General features: G+C 34.3%; 1 protein-coding gene across 3 annotated transcripts in view; it reads right to left on the bottom strand.

Annotated features, from left to right (window-relative positions):
• The window catches only part of LOC105481838 (mitogen-activated protein kinase kinase kinase kinase 5), a 106890-nt gene that overhangs the window by 53894 nt on the left and 34480 nt on the right, over positions 1 to 18516 (bottom strand). For all 3 annotated transcript variants that reach the window (XM_071100203.1, XM_011741621.3, XM_071100204.1), the window contains 6 exons: positions 11600 to 11690; positions 11085 to 11149; positions 7876 to 7931; positions 1907 to 1954; positions 1775 to 1817; positions 782 to 854 (listed from right to left, as the gene is read on the bottom strand). In XM_071100203.1, the coding sequence (XP_070956304.1) occupies positions 782 to 854; positions 1775 to 1817; positions 1907 to 1954; positions 7876 to 7931; positions 11085 to 11149; positions 11600 to 11690 (376 nt within the window). The remainder of the gene's footprint in view (positions 1 to 781; positions 855 to 1774; positions 1818 to 1906; positions 1955 to 7875; positions 7932 to 11084; positions 11150 to 11599; positions 11691 to 18516) is intronic.

The following is an 18516-nucleotide window of genomic DNA, read 5'->3' as shown; positions in this document are numbered from 1 at the left end:
GAGATCAATGATGCAGTGAGCTGTGATTGTGCCACCACACTCTAGCCAGGGCAACAGAATGAAACCCCGTCTCAGAAAAAAAAGAAGAAGATAAAAAAAAGAAAAGAATCCAACCTTTCACACAAACTGTAAATGTCACCTTTATAACATTCACTATTTTAAATATTAAGGCTTTGTTATGAGGCTTTTTATTTCTATCATCTGTCAATAATGAAAGCAGTGTTTTAGAAAGATTATTTTGTCAGTAATCAGTGGAATGCACTAAGAGTGGGGTGGCTGGTAAGACTAATAGTAGGTAGGATGTAGGAGTTTTAACAACCAGGAAGAAGAATCCTAGATTAAACTTAGGTGATGGGTCAATAGGTGCAGCAAACCCATCATGGCACATGTTTACCTATGTAACAAACCTGGACATCCTACACATGTACCCCAGAACTTAAAATAAAATAAAGTAGAAAAGTCCTAGATTAAAATAGAATAAATGCCAGAAGAAAGGGTAAGAAAATTACAGGAGGCAAATCTTTTGAAAATTTCATACCTAAGAGTCCTCTCAATATAAAATCATATAGATAGTGAAAACTATTAACACTTCAACAGAGGGAAGGCTGCACCATGAATATAAGCATCAAAGTTCCCTAACCCAACCAGAACTTATGATAATATCAATGAGCACGCAAATCTCCCTATTTTTAATAATCACTTCTATTATCAAGTATCGAGGATGATCATTAAACCATGAAGAAATGAAAATGGATCAAATTCAATCACAGTAATGTCTTACCAATAAGGGGTGCCAATGAAAGATTTTCGTTTTGCAATGGTAGCTGTTATTTTTGCAGCCACACCAAAGTCAGCTGGTGAGGAAAAAACCAGAAAATTTTAGTTCTTTACAGTACATCAAACAACATTTTTACTTTCACCCTTAGGCATGGCAGTATTAATAATTCAAATATTAATGTTAGAAAAATGTACATAAATTGAATACCGAAATCTCTTCTTGCTTAGTTCACAACACACTTATTAAAATAAATTTATTGGCACTTTACTAGAATGAAAATGTACTTTATTAAGAATGAAGTTAACAAAAAATATTTTTATTATATACACAAGTTAATTTGGGAAAAAGAGAAAAAAAGCATAAAAAATAAAACACATGGGAAAAACACACACCTATATTCCTTTTATCCTAATAAGGATAGCATTCTGGTACTATTTTTTTTACAGTCATTTTTTCTATGTATAAACTTTTTAAGTGTTGTAGTTAAACATCATTGTATTGTAATCCCTGCTACTTGGGAGGATTAGGTGGGAGGATCGCCTGAGGCCAGGAGTCCAAGTATACAGTGAGCTATGACTGAGTCACTGTACTCCAGCCTGGACGACAGAGTGAGACCATCTCTTTCAAAACAAACAAAATAACACATAGAAATACGTGGTTGTAAAATACTAAATAAATATACAGTCCATTTTTGTCATTTAACACACCAGATTTTACTCTTACAAATTCATAGATATCAATGATTGAATAGATTTATCACAGTTTAACAGTTTTTCTATTGCTAGACTTATGTTTGCATTTTTTCTACCATAAGTAATATTATCGTTCATGCTTCAGTGAATATGGATTTTCCAACTTTAGGTTTAATTTCCTTAAAATGAGTTTTGGGAGTAAAATTACTGGATCAAAAGTTAAACATTATTGCGACTCTTGATATGAAAATGAAATGTGTATAATGTTAATTCTCATTTAAAATTTTATAAAAATTTAACATACCTAATTTTACATCGCCATGGTCTGTCAATAAAATATTAGCACCCTAGAACAAAAAATACAAATACTATTAAATTAGCATCATAAAATTTCTTCCAATAGAATTGGCAATTTAAATGTATTAAATGAACTTACTTTGATATCTCTATGCATTTTGCCTTTAGTATGCAAATAGGCAAGACCCTAAAAGTTAAAAAAAAAAAAAAAAGTATCAGCAAAACTGTAAATGTGACTCCTAAATTTTCTACTTTAATTCTTATCGAATAACTAGACTGTCTATTTTGGGGAGAAAAAACCCAGGTAAGTAAATCAATGTTTACTATATTTTAAAGATTTGTTTTCGTTTTTGAGACAGAGTCTCACACTCTTGCCCAGGCTGGAGTGCAGTGGCAGCGATTTTGGCTCACTGCAGCCTCCATCTCCTGGGTTCAAGCAATTCTCTTGCCTCAGCCTCCCAAGAGACTGAGATTACAGGCATGCACCACTATGCCTGGCTAATTTTTGTATTTTTTAGTAGAGGTGGGGTTTCACAACTCCTGACCTCAAGTGATCCACCCTCCTCGGCCTCCCAAAGTGCTGGGATTACAGGCGTGAGCCACCACACCCGGCCTGAAGATTTCTAATTTATTTTCTGATAAACATCAGAAATATTTCACTAAACACAATCAAGATACCGAACATATTCATTACCCCTAAAAGTTTCCTTATGTGATGCTCCTTTATAATTTTCCCATTCTTCCCCACAACCCTCACAAACACTGATCTGCTTTCTGGCACTATAGATCAGGGTTTCAAAGTTGTTTGACTATTCTAGGTGTTTTGCATTTCCACAGCAATTTCAGAATCAGCATGCCAACTTCTTTAATAAAAAGCCTTCTCAAATTGTGATTGGAGTTGCACTGAATCTACAGATCAATTTGTAAAGAATTATCATCTTAACAGTATTGAGTCTTCTGGTCTGTGAACATGGTATAGTTCTCCATTTATTTGGGTTTTTAATTTCTCTTGGCAGTTTTGTAGTTTTCTGTATGCAGGAGTTTATGCATCTTTTATCATATTTACCCCTAAGAATGTATAACATATTCTTTATGTTATTATATGTTGTATTATTTCAATTTCTGATTGTCCGTTGCTAGTATATAGAAATCTGATTGATTTTTGTTTATTGGTAGTGAATATTACAATCTTTCTAGCCTCACTTATTAGTTCTAGTAGCTACTTTGTAGATTTTATTCCATTTTCTATTTAGATGATGATGTGGTCTGTGAATAAAGACAGTTATACGTCCTACTTTCTAATCCAGATACCTTTTATTTCATTATTTTCTCTTTTTGCACTGGCTGAAACCTCTAGGACAATGTTGAAAAGTAAGTAGTAAAGGCAGACTTCATCACTCTGTTTGAGTGAGCTTGGAGGAAAAAACATCCCGTCTTTTACCATTAAGTATGATTTTATCATAGATTTTTCACACGTACCCTTTATCAGGTTGACCAAGTTCCTTTCTATTCCTAGCGTGTTCAGAATTTTTTATCAGGAATGACTGCTGGATTTTGCTAAATGCCCTTTCTGTGTGTATTTAGATGATAATGTGGTTTTTCTTTTTTAGCTGTTAAGATGAAATGATTTTTGGATATTAAACCAACACTGCATTCTGGAATAAATTCCACTTGTTTATGATGTATTAACTTTTAAAATATATTACTGGATTACCTTTGCTAAACCTTTTATATTTAATGTTTACACCCAGGTTTATGAAGAACATTAGTCTGTAGTTTTGTTCTCTTGTAAGATTGTTGTCTAATTTTGGTGTCAGAATAATGCTGACTCAAAATGATTCGGGAGTTATTCCTCACTCTTCAATTTTCTAGAAAGGTATATATAGGATTGGCATTATTTCTTTCTTGTATGTTTGGTAGAATTGACTGTATGGCACCATCTGGCTTGGAGTTTTCTTTGTGAGAATACATATAGGATTATTCAGGTTACTTATAATTGAGTGAGTTTGGTAGTTTTTATCTCTTGTTGAAACTGCCCATTTTATCTAAGTTGTAGGCTTTATTGGCATAATACTGTTCATAATACTGTCTTGTTATTTAATATCTGTAAATTCTGTCTTGACATCCATCATTCATTTCTGATGCTGACCACTTGTTTCTTCTCTTTTTACTTTTTTCCCTGATCAATCTGTCTAGATGTTTATCATTTTTATTGCTTGTCTCAAAGAATCAGATTTTTATTTCATCAATATTCTCTATTACTATTTTTCTCCTTTCCATTTCTTTTATTTCTAATCTAATCTTTTTTTTTTCCTTTCTCTGCTTACTTTGCATTATATTTGCTCATCTTTTTCTAGCTTCTTAGGTGGAAGCTGAGGGTATTAATTTGAGAGTTTCTATTTATTGCTATAAACTTCCCTGTAAGTACAGACTGAATATCCCTTATCCAAAATGCTTGGGACCAGAAATATTCCAGATTTCACGTTTTTTAGTACTTGCAGAATATATACTGGTTAAGCATCCCTAATCAGAAAATAGAAAATACAAAATGCTCCAATGAGCATTTTCTTTGAGCATAATGTTGGACTTTCTTAAACATTTCTTGTAGGATGGGTCTGCTGGTGATTTGTTCTTTCAGTGTTTGTAAGTCTGAAAAACTCTACTTTGTCTTTGTTTTTGAAAGAGATTTTCTCTAGGAATAGAATTTTAGGTTGACAATTTCTTTCCAGTACTTTAAAGATTTTCCACTGTCTTTTCACTCATTTCTAACAATAAATCTTCCTTGTCTTTGTTCTTCTGTATATCACGAGTCCTGTTCTTAACTCTTCTAAGATGTTCTAACCAAATAAGCAATTTGATTCATGTGTCTTAGTGTAGTTTTTTTTCATGTTTTTTTTTTTTCTTTTTTTTGTGCTCAGGGTTTGTTGAGCACTTTGGATCTGTGGGTTCATATTAATAGTTATCATCAAATATGGACAATTTTCAGCCATCTCCCCTTTTCAGTTTGTCTCCCTTTTCTCTTTCGTTTTCCTTTTTTCTCTTTGTCCCTCTGTTCTTTTTTTTTTTTTCCCTTCATTTTTGTCCCTTTTTTTCTGTTGTCCCTTCAAGGACATCAATTATATCCATATTAGGCCATTTGAAATCGTCCTACAGTTTAATGATACTCTACATTTAGAAAAAATTATTTTTTCTTTCCATGTTTCATTCTGAATATTTTCCATCTCTATGCCCTCAAATTCAAACTAATATACATTTTTTGCAATATTTAATCATCTATTAATTTCGTCCTTTGCTAACTCCATCAGACACTGTGGTTTTCATCTCTAGAAGTTTGACTTGGGCCTTTTTTATACCTTCCATATCTCAACTCGTTAAGCATCTTAAACAGTTATTATAACTGTTTTAAAGTTTTTGTCTGCTAATTCTAGCATCTCTGTCAGTGCGGGTTGGTTTTACTGATTTTCATTTTATTATGCTTCTTTGCTTGTCTGGTAATCTTTGAGAAGACACCCAACATTGTGCATTTTACTTTGTTAGGGCTGTATATTTTTGAATTTTCAAAAATACTCCAATACTCTGAAGTACTCTCCAATACTCTACCTTAAATACTCTAACTGGCTTGGGACCCCACCTGGGTTCCTTCTCCCTATACCATGGCCTGAAAACTTTCCAAAGGCCATAAGCTGGGGCAATTATATGGCTTCCTTGATTTGTTTCCTATTTTTCAGGCCTCACTGTCCTTCATTACCTGACGTTCAGTTTCTTGAAAATCACTGTTTCATATATTTTGCCTACTTTATTTGATTGTTTTGGGTGGCATGGTAAATCTACTTCTTGTTACTCAATTTTGACCAGATATGGAAGTTTATCTGCATAACAGAATTTTAAAACTGGAAATAATCTTGGAGGTATTCCCTTCCTAAGCTTCATATTAGGTTTTTTTTAAAAAAAATTTTCTGATTTTTTGTGGGTAAATAGTAGGTATATATTTATGGGGTATTTATTTGGTACAGGCAGGCAATGTGAAATAAGCACATCATGGAGAAAGGGGTATCCATCCCCTCAAACATTTATCCTTTGAGTTACAAGCAACTCAATGACACTCTTCGTTATATTAAAATATAAAATTCAGTTATTATTGACTATAGTCACCCTGTTGTGTTATCAAACACTAGGACTTATTCATTCATTCTTTTTTTTGGTACCCATTAATCATCCCCACTTCCCCCGCCACCATATCAAATCCCTTCTCAGCCTCTGGTAACCATCCTTCTACTTTCTATGTCTATGAGTTAATTGTTTTGATTTTTAGATCCCACAAATAAGAAAGAACACGTGATATTTGTCTTTCTGTCCCTGGCTTATTTCACTTAACATAAGGATCTCTAGTTCCATCCATGTTCTTGCAAATAAGCCTCATTTTATATACTCACGCATTACATAATGGGGATGCATACATTCTGAGAAATGCATTGTTAGGCAATTTTGTTGTGCAAGTATCATAGAGGGCACTTGCATAAACATGGATGGTATATACATATAGCCTACTAAACACCTAGGGTATATGTATAGCCCTACTGCTCCTAAGCTACAAATCTGTGCAGCACGTTACTGTACTGATATTGTAGGAACTGTAACACAATGGCAATTACTGTGTATCTAAACATATCCAAACATAGAAAAGGTACACTAAAAATATAGTGTTAAAACCTTATGGGACCACTGTTGTATATGTAGCCCACTGTTGACCGAAATGTTATGCAGTGCAGCATTGTATTTTGGGAACTAGAACTATATAAATGGTTAAGGTCATAAACCAGCGCCAGAGTACAAATCGAACTTTGTTTGTTTTTTTTTTTTAATTTTTCACCTCCACTCAGTACTTTGTTTAATACTTAGGGAAACAATGAACTCTGGAAATTAAAATACAAAGAAAATGAATTTGTCAATAATTCCCTGCTACGAGTGTATGATTAAGTTTGTATTTTATGTAGACACAATAAAGTAGGTTTCTATGTTATGCAAATGTTACAGGAATATACACACACATATATACATATATATTATACATCTCTCTACATATAAATATATATATGTCAGATAAATTAATCTGATTTATCTCTAAGATTTGGCAGTGGTTATGTCTTTTAAGGCATGTGGGAACCAACTCTTCAAAACTGACTAGAACTTTTTCCTAGATCAGCCCACTCTCCCATTTTGAAAAAGATGAAAGAACAACGCATAGACTATCAATTTCATTTCTAAACAAACTACACAATCTAGGAAATGTAGGGATAGAAGAATTAATTAACAATTATCAGTTGTAAATTACAAAAATACAAACCACAATCACTACTACTTATTCCCTCCTCCTAATTTAAATGCCTTAAAGTATATAAACAAAATTGTTAATTACTAATTTTCTCAGTGAGTAGTCTTTCAGGGCACTGAAAAAAATAAACAAATTGGGAGAAATACCACATACTCTATATCTTTATTGAATATTCATAACCTATTTTAGCATACTTAAAGTTCTCACAGGCCCTGAAGTAAAGAAATCTGTTTAATGCAATGTTAACCAAACTTACAAAAAAAGATTCTGCTATCATTAACACCTGTTAATATCACATAGAACTAGGGTTTTCAGATAATGCCTTGGGTTCATGCTGTGCTAATTTATTTTATTTCAAGAGAAATAGTAAAAGCCCCTATGTCTCATGGAAGAGATTCCTTTTACTGCCATAAACTTGAAGAGAACACTTAGACAACTTGTTACAATTGAGAGGTTTGGTGATTCATTCTTGAAAACCAATTTACACAACTGAGGGCCAAGTGCTATAAAGCAGAATACCTCACATGACCATGGTGTGCATCAGCATCAAAGTGGAAGTCCACATATGATCACTGTATATGTCAGCATCAGCTTAAATGAATTCATGTGATTCATTCATGAAAGAAAAATAACTAGTTTTACAGAATTATAAGAGATTAACAGAAAAATCATTTTGTTTTACCCTTTCCCTTTCTCTTTAAGACAGACTATCATTTTATAGTTATCAATTGTCAACTTAGAATTGCCTTTCTAACTACATTAAGAAAATACAGTACCTGTAAAGTTTCTCTGCATACATAGGCTATTTGCAATTCTGATAATGGTCCAGTAACTAGAAAGAAAAAGAGAACACAATGTTATACAATTAAACCTAACAGATTAAAAACAGTCTACTTAAAAAATGACAAACTAGGCCAGGCGCAGTGGCTCACACCTGTAATCCCAGCACTTTGGGAGGCCAAGGCGGGTGGATCACGAGGTCAAGAGATGGAGACCATCCTGGCCAACACAGTGAAACCCCGTCTCTACTAAAAATACAAACATTGGCTGGGCATGGTGGTGCGCACCTGTAGTCCCAGCTACTTGGGAGGCTGAGGCAGAAGAATTGCTTGAACCAGGGAGGCAGGAGTTGCAGTGAGCTGAGATCGCACCACTACACTCCAGCCTGGCAACAGAACGAGACACAGTCTCGGAAAAAAAAAAAAAAACAAAAAAACAGACAAACTATTATAAAACAACTTCTATTTATATAGTTGGATGATTTCTCTTCTGATTGTGAGGATGTATTATTTTTGTCATCAAGAGACAAAAACGAAAGGTAACACTGAGAATTTTTTCAAATGTACTTTAAAAATAAAAGATTTAACTCCATATAACTTTGGTCCGTGAAAATATTAAGCACGCATGTGCAAAGCATAGTGGTATGCATCATAGGAAGGTCTATAGAAAGCAAACCTGAATAATTTTTCAAAAATGAAGAAATACATAACTAATTAGTGTTACAGAGAAATAGAGAACCATAAAGAGATTGACTGTTCCAATATATAAAAAGGCATCATATACTTTTTTAAAGATCAAGATGCTATTTCTTCAGCATAATTCTTTACCACACCTATCAAAACAGAGAGGCTTGATCTAGTACCTTATCTAAGAATTTAAAAAATAACCATGTCACTTTTGGCAACCAGATCTCTCCCTAATATGAAATATAAAATTCTTCTTATTTCAAGAACTCAACCAGAGGTTTTGTGACTATGCCTTTCAATACCATGAGAGTAATTCTGGGGTGGTATCTGCTGACAGTGAAACCAAATCAGGTAATCATGGGTATTCTTCACCTACAGAAGTATTCTACTGCATATTTTAACCACTGGCTCTCTTTACCTATTCAGGAAAATAAACTTCTGATTCTTAGTAACATGATAAATAGTAGTAAAAGAAGAAAAGTCACTTTATTAGCAACATCTGATTATAACTGTAGATTTTCTTGATTATTATGCTATCTAGTATACTAACTACCAGGATGGGTACTACTTAGGTTCAATTTAATTCAACAAATATCAGGTTTAGTAAGAGAAAGTCAAAATTTTGTGAAAAAATAAAATTAATGTTTCAAAGCTATTCTTTAAACTTAGAAGTTGCAAAAAAAAAAAAGAGCCAGCTATATAGCTTGATTTTATCCATATAGTCATAAGAGTGCTCTCATTTTATAAAAATGTAAATGGATAAAAATTACAATTACTGAATAAAAACTTTTCATAGAAAAGACAGCTATTTATTTATTTATGTGAGTCTTGCTCTCTCGCCCAGGCTGGAGTGCAGTGTCATGATCTTGGCTCACTGCAACCACCGCCTCCGGGTGCAAGTGATTTCTCCTGCCTCAGCCTCCCAAGTAGCTGGGATTACAGGTGCCTGCCACCACGCCCAGCTAATTTTTGTATTTTTAGTAGAGATGGGGTTTTACCATGTTGGCAAGGCTGGTCTGAAACTCCTGACCTCGGCCTCCCAAAGTGCTGGGATTATAGGCATGCATGAGAAGATAGCAATTCTTTATAAAAATCATAGAAAAAAATTAAATCCAGTGGCACAGAGAATTTTAAATCCATATGCATAAGAGATAGCCTGAATCATCATAATTTGTGTATTTGTAACAGTTATGTGATGTTAAACATTTTTGTTAATAAAGACGTAGTGATCAGTGTTTAGACATCAGTCAGAATTTTTGTTGTTATGGATTATTTGTTGTGACAAAATTAGATAATTATGACATTTTAAAATTGATAATTAAGTACTACATTGATAAGCTTTTATTATAATTTAAAAATTTACTTCTGAGCTCTGCTTTCCCTCTCCTGTGGTAATGACTTAATCAACTGGTAGGTATTCTTTCATTTTGCTATACATTTACATTGTATATTTATACTTATAAGAACATAATTTTTAAAAGCCTAAGTATGACCAAGTATGTTATACATACTCTTTCATGATTCAATTTTTCCATTTAAAAACAAGCCTTAGGGATATATACCCAGATCAATAATTACGAAGTAACTTCATCTTTTTAAGTGCCACACAGTATTCCATATTACAAGTTGAAGAGTAGTTTATTTAACCACTGCTCTATTGATTGACATTTTAAAACTAAGCTCTGTAGTTACAACCTATTATTTGAAGTGAAATAGCACTTCTGTTTTTATATCTACTGTGGCTGCATTTGTAAACTGCATAACTAAAATTTGATAAGGTTTCCAATATAAAGATTTCAGCATAGAAACTTTAAAAATATTTCACATAATTCTTCAAAATGAATTATAAAATGAGTAGCTGCAATGGGAGTTTTACTATCCCATATCCATGTTAAACAAGGAGAAGAAAAATTATAAGGATCTACATTTAGTCTCATAAATTCTAGAAATTCAAGAAATTGCCAGCAGCAACAAAACAAATTAAAAGCTAAACAGTAGAGCCAAAACTAAAACTTTCTAAATAGTATTAGAATGTAATGTCAAATTCAGCTCAGAAAACTGCCTAAATTAAAGGAATACTACATAAAATACTCGAAACTTTAAAACATACATATTAATACAAAAATATTACAGTAACAAATTATTTTTCTGGTTAGCAGATTAAGTTATTAAGACAGACATGTAACTTCCTTTCTGTGAGTTACCCCTTGCATTTCAATTTTTTTTAACAAGGAAATTTAGGAAGTTTCATTTGTAGATAAAACACTTCCCTAGAGATTATATTTAAAGAGTAAAATTTGGATTATATAAATACTTTTGCATTTCTCAGTTCAGGCTCAGGCAAGTTTAATTGACTAACCAATAAAAAATAAGTATCAATTTCTGTTATGCAGTGCTCCGGGAACAGAAGAATGCAAAATAGTAAGTCTACCTGTTAATATCCGTGGTTAACTGGAAATACCAAACAACAATCATTAAAACCAAAGTCTGTTTAAAATGTAAAGTCAAATTAACAGTACCATGGTAAATATCTTGAAGTGATCCGCCACCACAGTATTCCATACAAATCCATAGTTTTTCCCGACTAATATGAAAAAGAAAGAAAATTGTATTAGCTAGTAATCCTCAATCACTGAAATACTCTGAGGCTCTCACTCTTTAGCACACCAAGGTTCAGGATGGACTGCAAAGTGCAACAGGAAACTGCCATGCAATCTTGCTATAATATACAGAAAAGCACATTAATTTCAGCTTTGTTCCCAACTTAAGTGGTTTAGAATATGATCAGTTTTATAAGTTAAAACACTTACTTGTAATCACTTATAATGTTTCATTAAAATAACTGTAAAAATGGGAGTACCATTATTAATATATAATAGGGGAAAACCCTAGAAATAGGAAGACTCTAAAAAATTTAGAACTTTGCAGTGTTTAAAAACATACATATACAGTAGCACTTGCATGGAAGGGAGAGAGTGTAGTAGCAAAGAGTATATACAATACAGAGAGAGATGATGCTTTTTTTCCCTCTTACCTAAGGTAACTCCCAAAGTAGGCAACGATGTTACAATGTTTACATTCTTTAACCATAAATATTTCTTGTTGAATCAAAGAAAAATCATCTCCTGGAAAACAAAATAAATTGTTTATCATGTTACTCAAAATCTCTACATATGAAAAGAAGGAAGGAAAACTTTACAATAAATATTAGAGATGAGGAATTAGGCATTCTTAACACTTCAGTGAAAATGCAAACTGGTAGAATCTTTCCATAAAGTCAGAAGTCTTTAAAATATACAGAATCTTTGAACCCACAATTTCACTTACAAATTTTTTTTTCTTAAGGAGACATGTACAAAGACAGATGTTTACTACAGTATGGTTTAATAATGCAAGAATGGTTACATAAATTACATTACAGTGTGTTGTGACATGAAAATAGGTTTATATTATGTGAAAAAGGAGATTATGCATTATTTTAGTATATAGAAAAAGTATTTCAAAAGTAACTTTGCTTTTTCCTTTTTGGTCTGTATTTTACAATTAGTCTATCACAGACCCATATAAGTTAATTAGAAAAAGCTACATTAGGCCTGGCACAGTGGCTCACGCCTGTAATTCTAGCACTTTGGGAGGCCAAGGTGGGCGGATCACTTGAGGTCAGGAGTTCGAGACCAGCCTGGCCAACATGGTGAAACCGTGTCTCTACTAAAAACACAAAAATTAGATGGGTGTGGTGGTGGGCACCTGTAATCTTCAAACTTGAAAAGCAACTTCCAGTTTAAAATCAGTGGGCAACACAGTAAGCCTCTCTTCCCCCCACTAAAAAAAAGTTCAGTGGTGTCCAGACAGACTCTGGCTCTAACTCAAAGTCATCTTAGAAAAACATACAAGGCCAACAATGAAAAACTCAGCAATTAGGTCTTAGATAAAAAAACAAAATCTTCACACAAGTCAGAGATATTTTCTCCCTTTATACTTTCAACTTTTCCAGTTCAAAACCAAAATAGAGCTTTAAATATTCTTGCCATGCCATTAAAAGCTTTTAAAGAACCTATCACTACTGATGTGGTTTAAACATATATTTAGCTTCATACAAAAATTAGCTGGGTGTAGTGGCAGGTGCCTGTGGTCTCAGCTACTCGGGAGGCTAAGGCAGGAGAATTGCTTGAACCTGGGAAGTGGAGGTCGCAGTGAGCAGAGAGCTACCACTGCACTCCAGTCTGGCCACAGAGCGAGGCTCTGCCTCAAAAACAAAACAAAACAAAAATTCACACATATATTTAGTTTAACTATTAATATGCCACATTTATTTGTAATCATTAGAGCATTTTTTTAAACAGTCAATTCATGTAAACATTAACTGATAGTTCAGTTACAGAATTTCATGTTAACAATTTTAAAGGGTTAGGGAAGCCAAACAAGGGTACAATCTTCTAACTGAATGAATGTCTAACAGAAAACCTTTAAAGATAATCTAGCTTTTATTTGTAAACTGGGAAACTGTGTATTACATAAATGGTCACATATACCCTAAACATAAGTGCACAAATGGCAACTTGTTACAACTGAAAATGTACTTCTTAATGGTTTGACAATAAAAGAGGATCAAAGGAGATAATCCAAAATAGAAGATGATCTCCTGTTACTCATTATCAGTTTAGGCAGAAGCTGTGAGTAAGCCCTGGAGGTAACAGTAGAAAGTCTGCCTACCTAGGTGCAGACGAAAGGCCCTGCTTTCTGTGTTCACTCACGGGAACCAGAACGCTTTGTTCTTTTATATCACTCCTCCATCTGAGCCTTTTCCATCATAGCATTAAAACAACTTCTTTATGCATGCTGATTTCCCTCAAATGGGCTAAATTCTAGCCCATCTTTCATGTTTGAAAAAATATGAATTATAAAGGAAAGAAGAGTAAAGCAGCACATAATTTTGTTAATATATGTGTATTAGTCCTTTCTCACACTGCTATACAGAACTACCCAAGACTGGGTAATTTATAAAGAAAAGAGGTTTAATTGACTTACACTTCCGCATGGCTCAGGAGGCCTTACAATCATGGCAGAAGGGGAAGCAGGCAAGTCTTACATTGTGGCAGGCGAGAGAGTGTGTGTGTTACAGGAACTGTCAGACACTTACAAAACCATCAGATCTCATGAGAACTCACTATCATGAGAACAGCATGGGGGAAACCACTCCCATGATCCAATCACCTCCCACCAGGTCTCTCCTTCGCCACCTGAGAATTACAATTCAAGATGAGATTTGGGTGGGGACACAAAGCCTAACCATATCAATATGTTATTCTTTGGATTCCCACCTACTCACTTTTAAATGTGCACAGAAGCTTTATATCTGAGCTGTGCTGAAAAATTCTTCAGTTAAGTCTGGGATTTAGAACAGATTTTTCTCACACAAGTAGCTTCACATATGGTGCCTAACTTCTCAATCGTGTGTATATTCTTAAACTGACCTGTAAAAGTCAACAATATGGCTGAATTAATACTACTAGTAACAAACTACTACCTCTTGGTAGTAGTTTTGAGTTCTGAGTTCCACCCGCAACTGTGTTCCCAGCAGCAGGTATGTGAGGTTTCTACCACGGAAGGTGAGATCTTGGTGAGAGTGAATGACAACTTTTCACAGCTGTAGCTGGAAGCAAGAATTCCCAAGCACAGGTTATTAATAACTCAGATGTTTGAACTCCAGCTTCAGATATATTCTTCATATATCTGCTTCACTATTATATTATTTGAAACTTTAATGCAAAGAGAGTAAAATCTTCTGTGAACTGAAATTATACCACGGAAGAGACTTACATAAAGGTAATATTTTTGTAGCTTATCCTGAGAGGTAGGTAAGCTAAATATGGTTATCATAGATGTAGCTATTCTTTGATGGCCTACATCAGCCTCATAAAAATAATCTGAAATTTGGATAGTTGGTTTTATTCTTTTAATTGGGTGATATGCCAAAATAATATTACTTTCCACTGAGATGTGGCATAAAATCCACTAGGTTCAGAGAACTTAGGCTTGTAGGTTCCAGCCCTGTTGCTCACCAGCCTGGACAACATAGAGAGACTTCGTCTTCACAAAGTAATAAGCTAGGCATGGTGGCACGCACCTGTAGTCCCAGCTACTCAGGAGGCTGAGGTGGCAGGACTGCTTGAGCCCAAGAGTTTGAGGTTGCAGTGAGCTATAATCACACCACTGCACTTCAGACTGGGGAACAGAGTGAGGGCCTGTCTCCAAAAAAAAGGTACTTGCTTAAAGAAGAGAAATTTTATTCTTCACACCCTGGCAATGTAAGGATGAGACTAGTTGAGAACCACAGAGCCCCTTATCTTATCTTCAGTTTTGACTATATACCTATTATTTCCATCTGAATGTCTTGCTAGTACCTTACATTTAATATGTCCTAAAGTACCAATATCTTTTCTTAAAAACCAATATTATTATTATTATTATATTATTATTTGAGATACAGTCTCGCTTTGTCACCCAGGCTGGAGTGCAGTGGCGTGATCTTGGCTCACTGCAACCTCCGTCTCCAGGGGTTCAAGTGATTCTTCTGCCTCAGCCTCCCGAGTAGGACTACGGGCACGCACCACCACACTGGGCTAATTTTTGTATTTTTAGTAGAGACGGGTTTCACCATATTGGCCAGGGCTGGTCTCAAACTCCTGACCTCGTGATCTGCCTGCCTCAGCCTCCCAAAGTGCTGGGATTACAAGCGTAAGCCACTGCACCCAACCCAATTTAATATTACTAAGACGTCAATACTACCCAAAGTGATATAAATAGCTACACAATCCCTGTGAAAAATTCTGGTAACTTTTTTTTTTTTGCAGAAATAGAAAATAATTATTCTAAAATTTGTATAAAATTTAAAAGACTCTCCATAGCCAAAACAATTTTGAAAAAGAAGAACAAAGTTGGAAGACTCATGCTTCCTGATTTCAAAACTTACTAAAAGCTATCCTAATAGAAACAGTAGGGTACTGGCATAAAGACAGACATATTTAAAACCAATGGAATAGAACAGAGAGCCCAGAAACAAACCCTCACGTAGTACATGGTCAAATGATCTTCAACAAGGGTATCAGGACTACTTGATGGGGAGAGGGCAGTCTCTTCAACAAATGGTGTTGGGGAAACTGGGTATCCACATGCAAAAGAATGAAGTTGGACCCCTGCCTTAAACCATACACAAAACTTAAAATGATTTAAAGATATAATTGTAAGACCCCGAACTATCAAACTCCTAGAAGAAATCACAGAAGAAAAGCCTCATGACATTGGATTTGGCAGTTATTTCTTGTATATGACACCAAAAGCACAGGTAACAAAAAACAGATGAGACTACACATGAAATTAAAAAATTTTTGTTCACCAAAGGACAAAATCAACAGAGTTGAAATGGCAACCTATGGAATAGGAGAAAATATTTTCAAATCCTGTATCTAAGAAGGGTTTAACACCCAGAATATATAAAGAACTCCTACGACTCACAACAAAAAATCAAATAATCTGATTTTAAAAATGGGAAAGGACTTGAATATACATTTATCCAAAGATGACCTGCAACAGCCAATAAGCACATGAAAACATGCTCAACATCATTAATCAGAGAAAAATAAAACCACAATGAGATATCACTCCACAGCCATTAGGATGGCTACAATTAAAAAAAAAAAAGCAGAAAATAAAACTGGTTAGAGGTGATGTGGAGAAGCTAGAACCCTTGTACATTGGTGTTGATACTGCAAACCAGTGAGACTGCTACAGAAAACAGTGTAATAGTTTCTCAACAAGTTAAAGGTGGAACTATCACATGACCCCAATAATCATGGTTTTAGGTTTATATCCAAAAGAACTGAAAATAGGATCTCAAAGAGAGATTTGTACACCCATGTTCATAGCAGCACTATTTCCAATAGCCAAGAGGTAGAGGCAACCCAGTTTGACAGAATGTCTATTGACAGAAGAATGAATAAAACTGTAGTATATGAAAAATATCCAGACTTAAAAAGGAAATCCTGCCACATGCTGTGACATAGATGAACCTTGAGAACATTACACTAAGTGAAATAGGCTACTCAGAAAAGGACAAATACTGTATGATTCCACTTATACGAAGTATCTAAAGGAGCCAAATTCATAGATACCAACAGAATGGTAGTTACCAGTGGCTGTGGGGGGGCAGCAAAGAGGAGTTGTTGTTTAGTGAATATAGAGTTTTAGTTTTGCAAGATGAAAAATTCTAGAGAACTGTTTCACAACAATGTAAATATACTTAAAACTCCTAAATGATGCACTTAAAAATGATAAAGACAGCTGCGCATGGTGGCTCACATCTGTAATCCCAGCACTTTTGGAGGCCGAGGCAGGTGGATCACCTGAGGTCAGGAGTTCAAGACCAGCTTGGCCAACATGGTGAAACCTTGTCTCTACTAAAAATATAAAAACTTAGTCGGGTGTGGTGGTGGGAGCCTGTAATCCCAGGTACTCGGGAGGCTGAGGCAGGGGAATGGCTTGATCCCGGGAGGTGGAGGTTGCAGTGAGCCGAGATTATACCACTGCATTCCAGCTTGGGTACCAAGAACAAGACTCTTGTCTCAAAAAAATACAAAACAAAAACCAAAAAACCAAAAATGGTTAAGATGGTAAAGTTTATGTGTTTTTTACTGAAATTTAAAAAATATTAAAATGTGAGCATAGCCTAATTTAATCATTTCACTACAGCTGGATGTTTAAATGAATATATATATATATATATATATTTTTTTTAAATTTCTTTCTTTTTTGAGACAGGATTTCATTCTATTGCCCACGGTGCAATGCAGTGATGTGAACATGGTTCACTGAAGCCTCGACATCCTGGGCTCAAGTAATCCTCCTGCCTCAGTGTCCTGAGTAGCTGGGACTACAGAAGGAGGCTGCCATGGTCTGCTAATTTTTAAAAATTTTTGTAGAGACGGGGTCTTACCATGTTGCCCAGGCTGGTCTTAAATTCCTGGGCTCAAAAGATCCTCCCACCTTAGCCTCCCAAAGTGCTGAGACAACAACAGATGTGAACCACCACTCCCAGACCAAAAATAAATAAATAAATAAATAAATAAATAAATAAATAAATAAATAAATAAATAACTTTTAAAACAAGTATTTAAAATAAATATGCAGTAACCTAAAAATTTGTATATCATTTACAGCAAAATTACAAGGTAAAAATTAGATCTCTTAATATGTGCAATGGAAGTTTTCTGTACTAGTAAGTACTAGATACATTTCTGAAGTTTATGAAATAATGTAAAAGTATCAAAACGAAAACTAATTTTAGTGGTAGTTCATTGTACAGTGAATAAATTAGTAGTACTTTTTCAGAAAATCAATTAATCCAATGCTAAATATTCAATCAGCTAATTTTTAAACAACCATGAAAAATATAGTGACACAATGGTGGCAATCTGGTGAATATGGTTGTTTTGGTTCATAATAATACTTTTTTTTTTTTTTCCATTGAGTGTAATGAATGTAGAATGTTAAACAGAAGACACTAGTAAACAACACTAACCTTTATTCATTTTCTGTATCTATTATTTAAAACAAATAAAATGACTTTTGGGGCATGTATTTGTGCCTTCAAATTAACATTTCCCATTAATTCAGACTTGAACTGTCCAAACAGTGAAGATAGGGTACAAATATTTTACTTTACAGAATATTTTTAAAAATCAAGGTTGTTAGATTTTTGAACAGAAATTCTGAAAAGAACACACCACCTAACCAGAATAGATGACACTTGTCCTATTTGGCCAAACAACCTACCTTGGGATTTCTTTCAAGAACTTTCACAAGGCAAACAAATGGCTGGTTTAAACCTCCGTATACTTCTTGACTTTTTAAGATTTACACTACTTTCTCTGCTTATACTTTCAGGAAACAGGA

The sequence above is a fragment of the Macaca nemestrina genome, chromosome 7, assembly GCF_043159975.1.
Source record: "Macaca nemestrina isolate mMacNem1 chromosome 7, mMacNem.hap1, whole genome shotgun sequence".
Lineage (NCBI taxonomy): Eukaryota > Metazoa > Chordata > Mammalia > Primates > Cercopithecidae > Macaca > Macaca nemestrina.
This window is presented reverse-complemented; position numbering and strand designations above follow the sequence as displayed.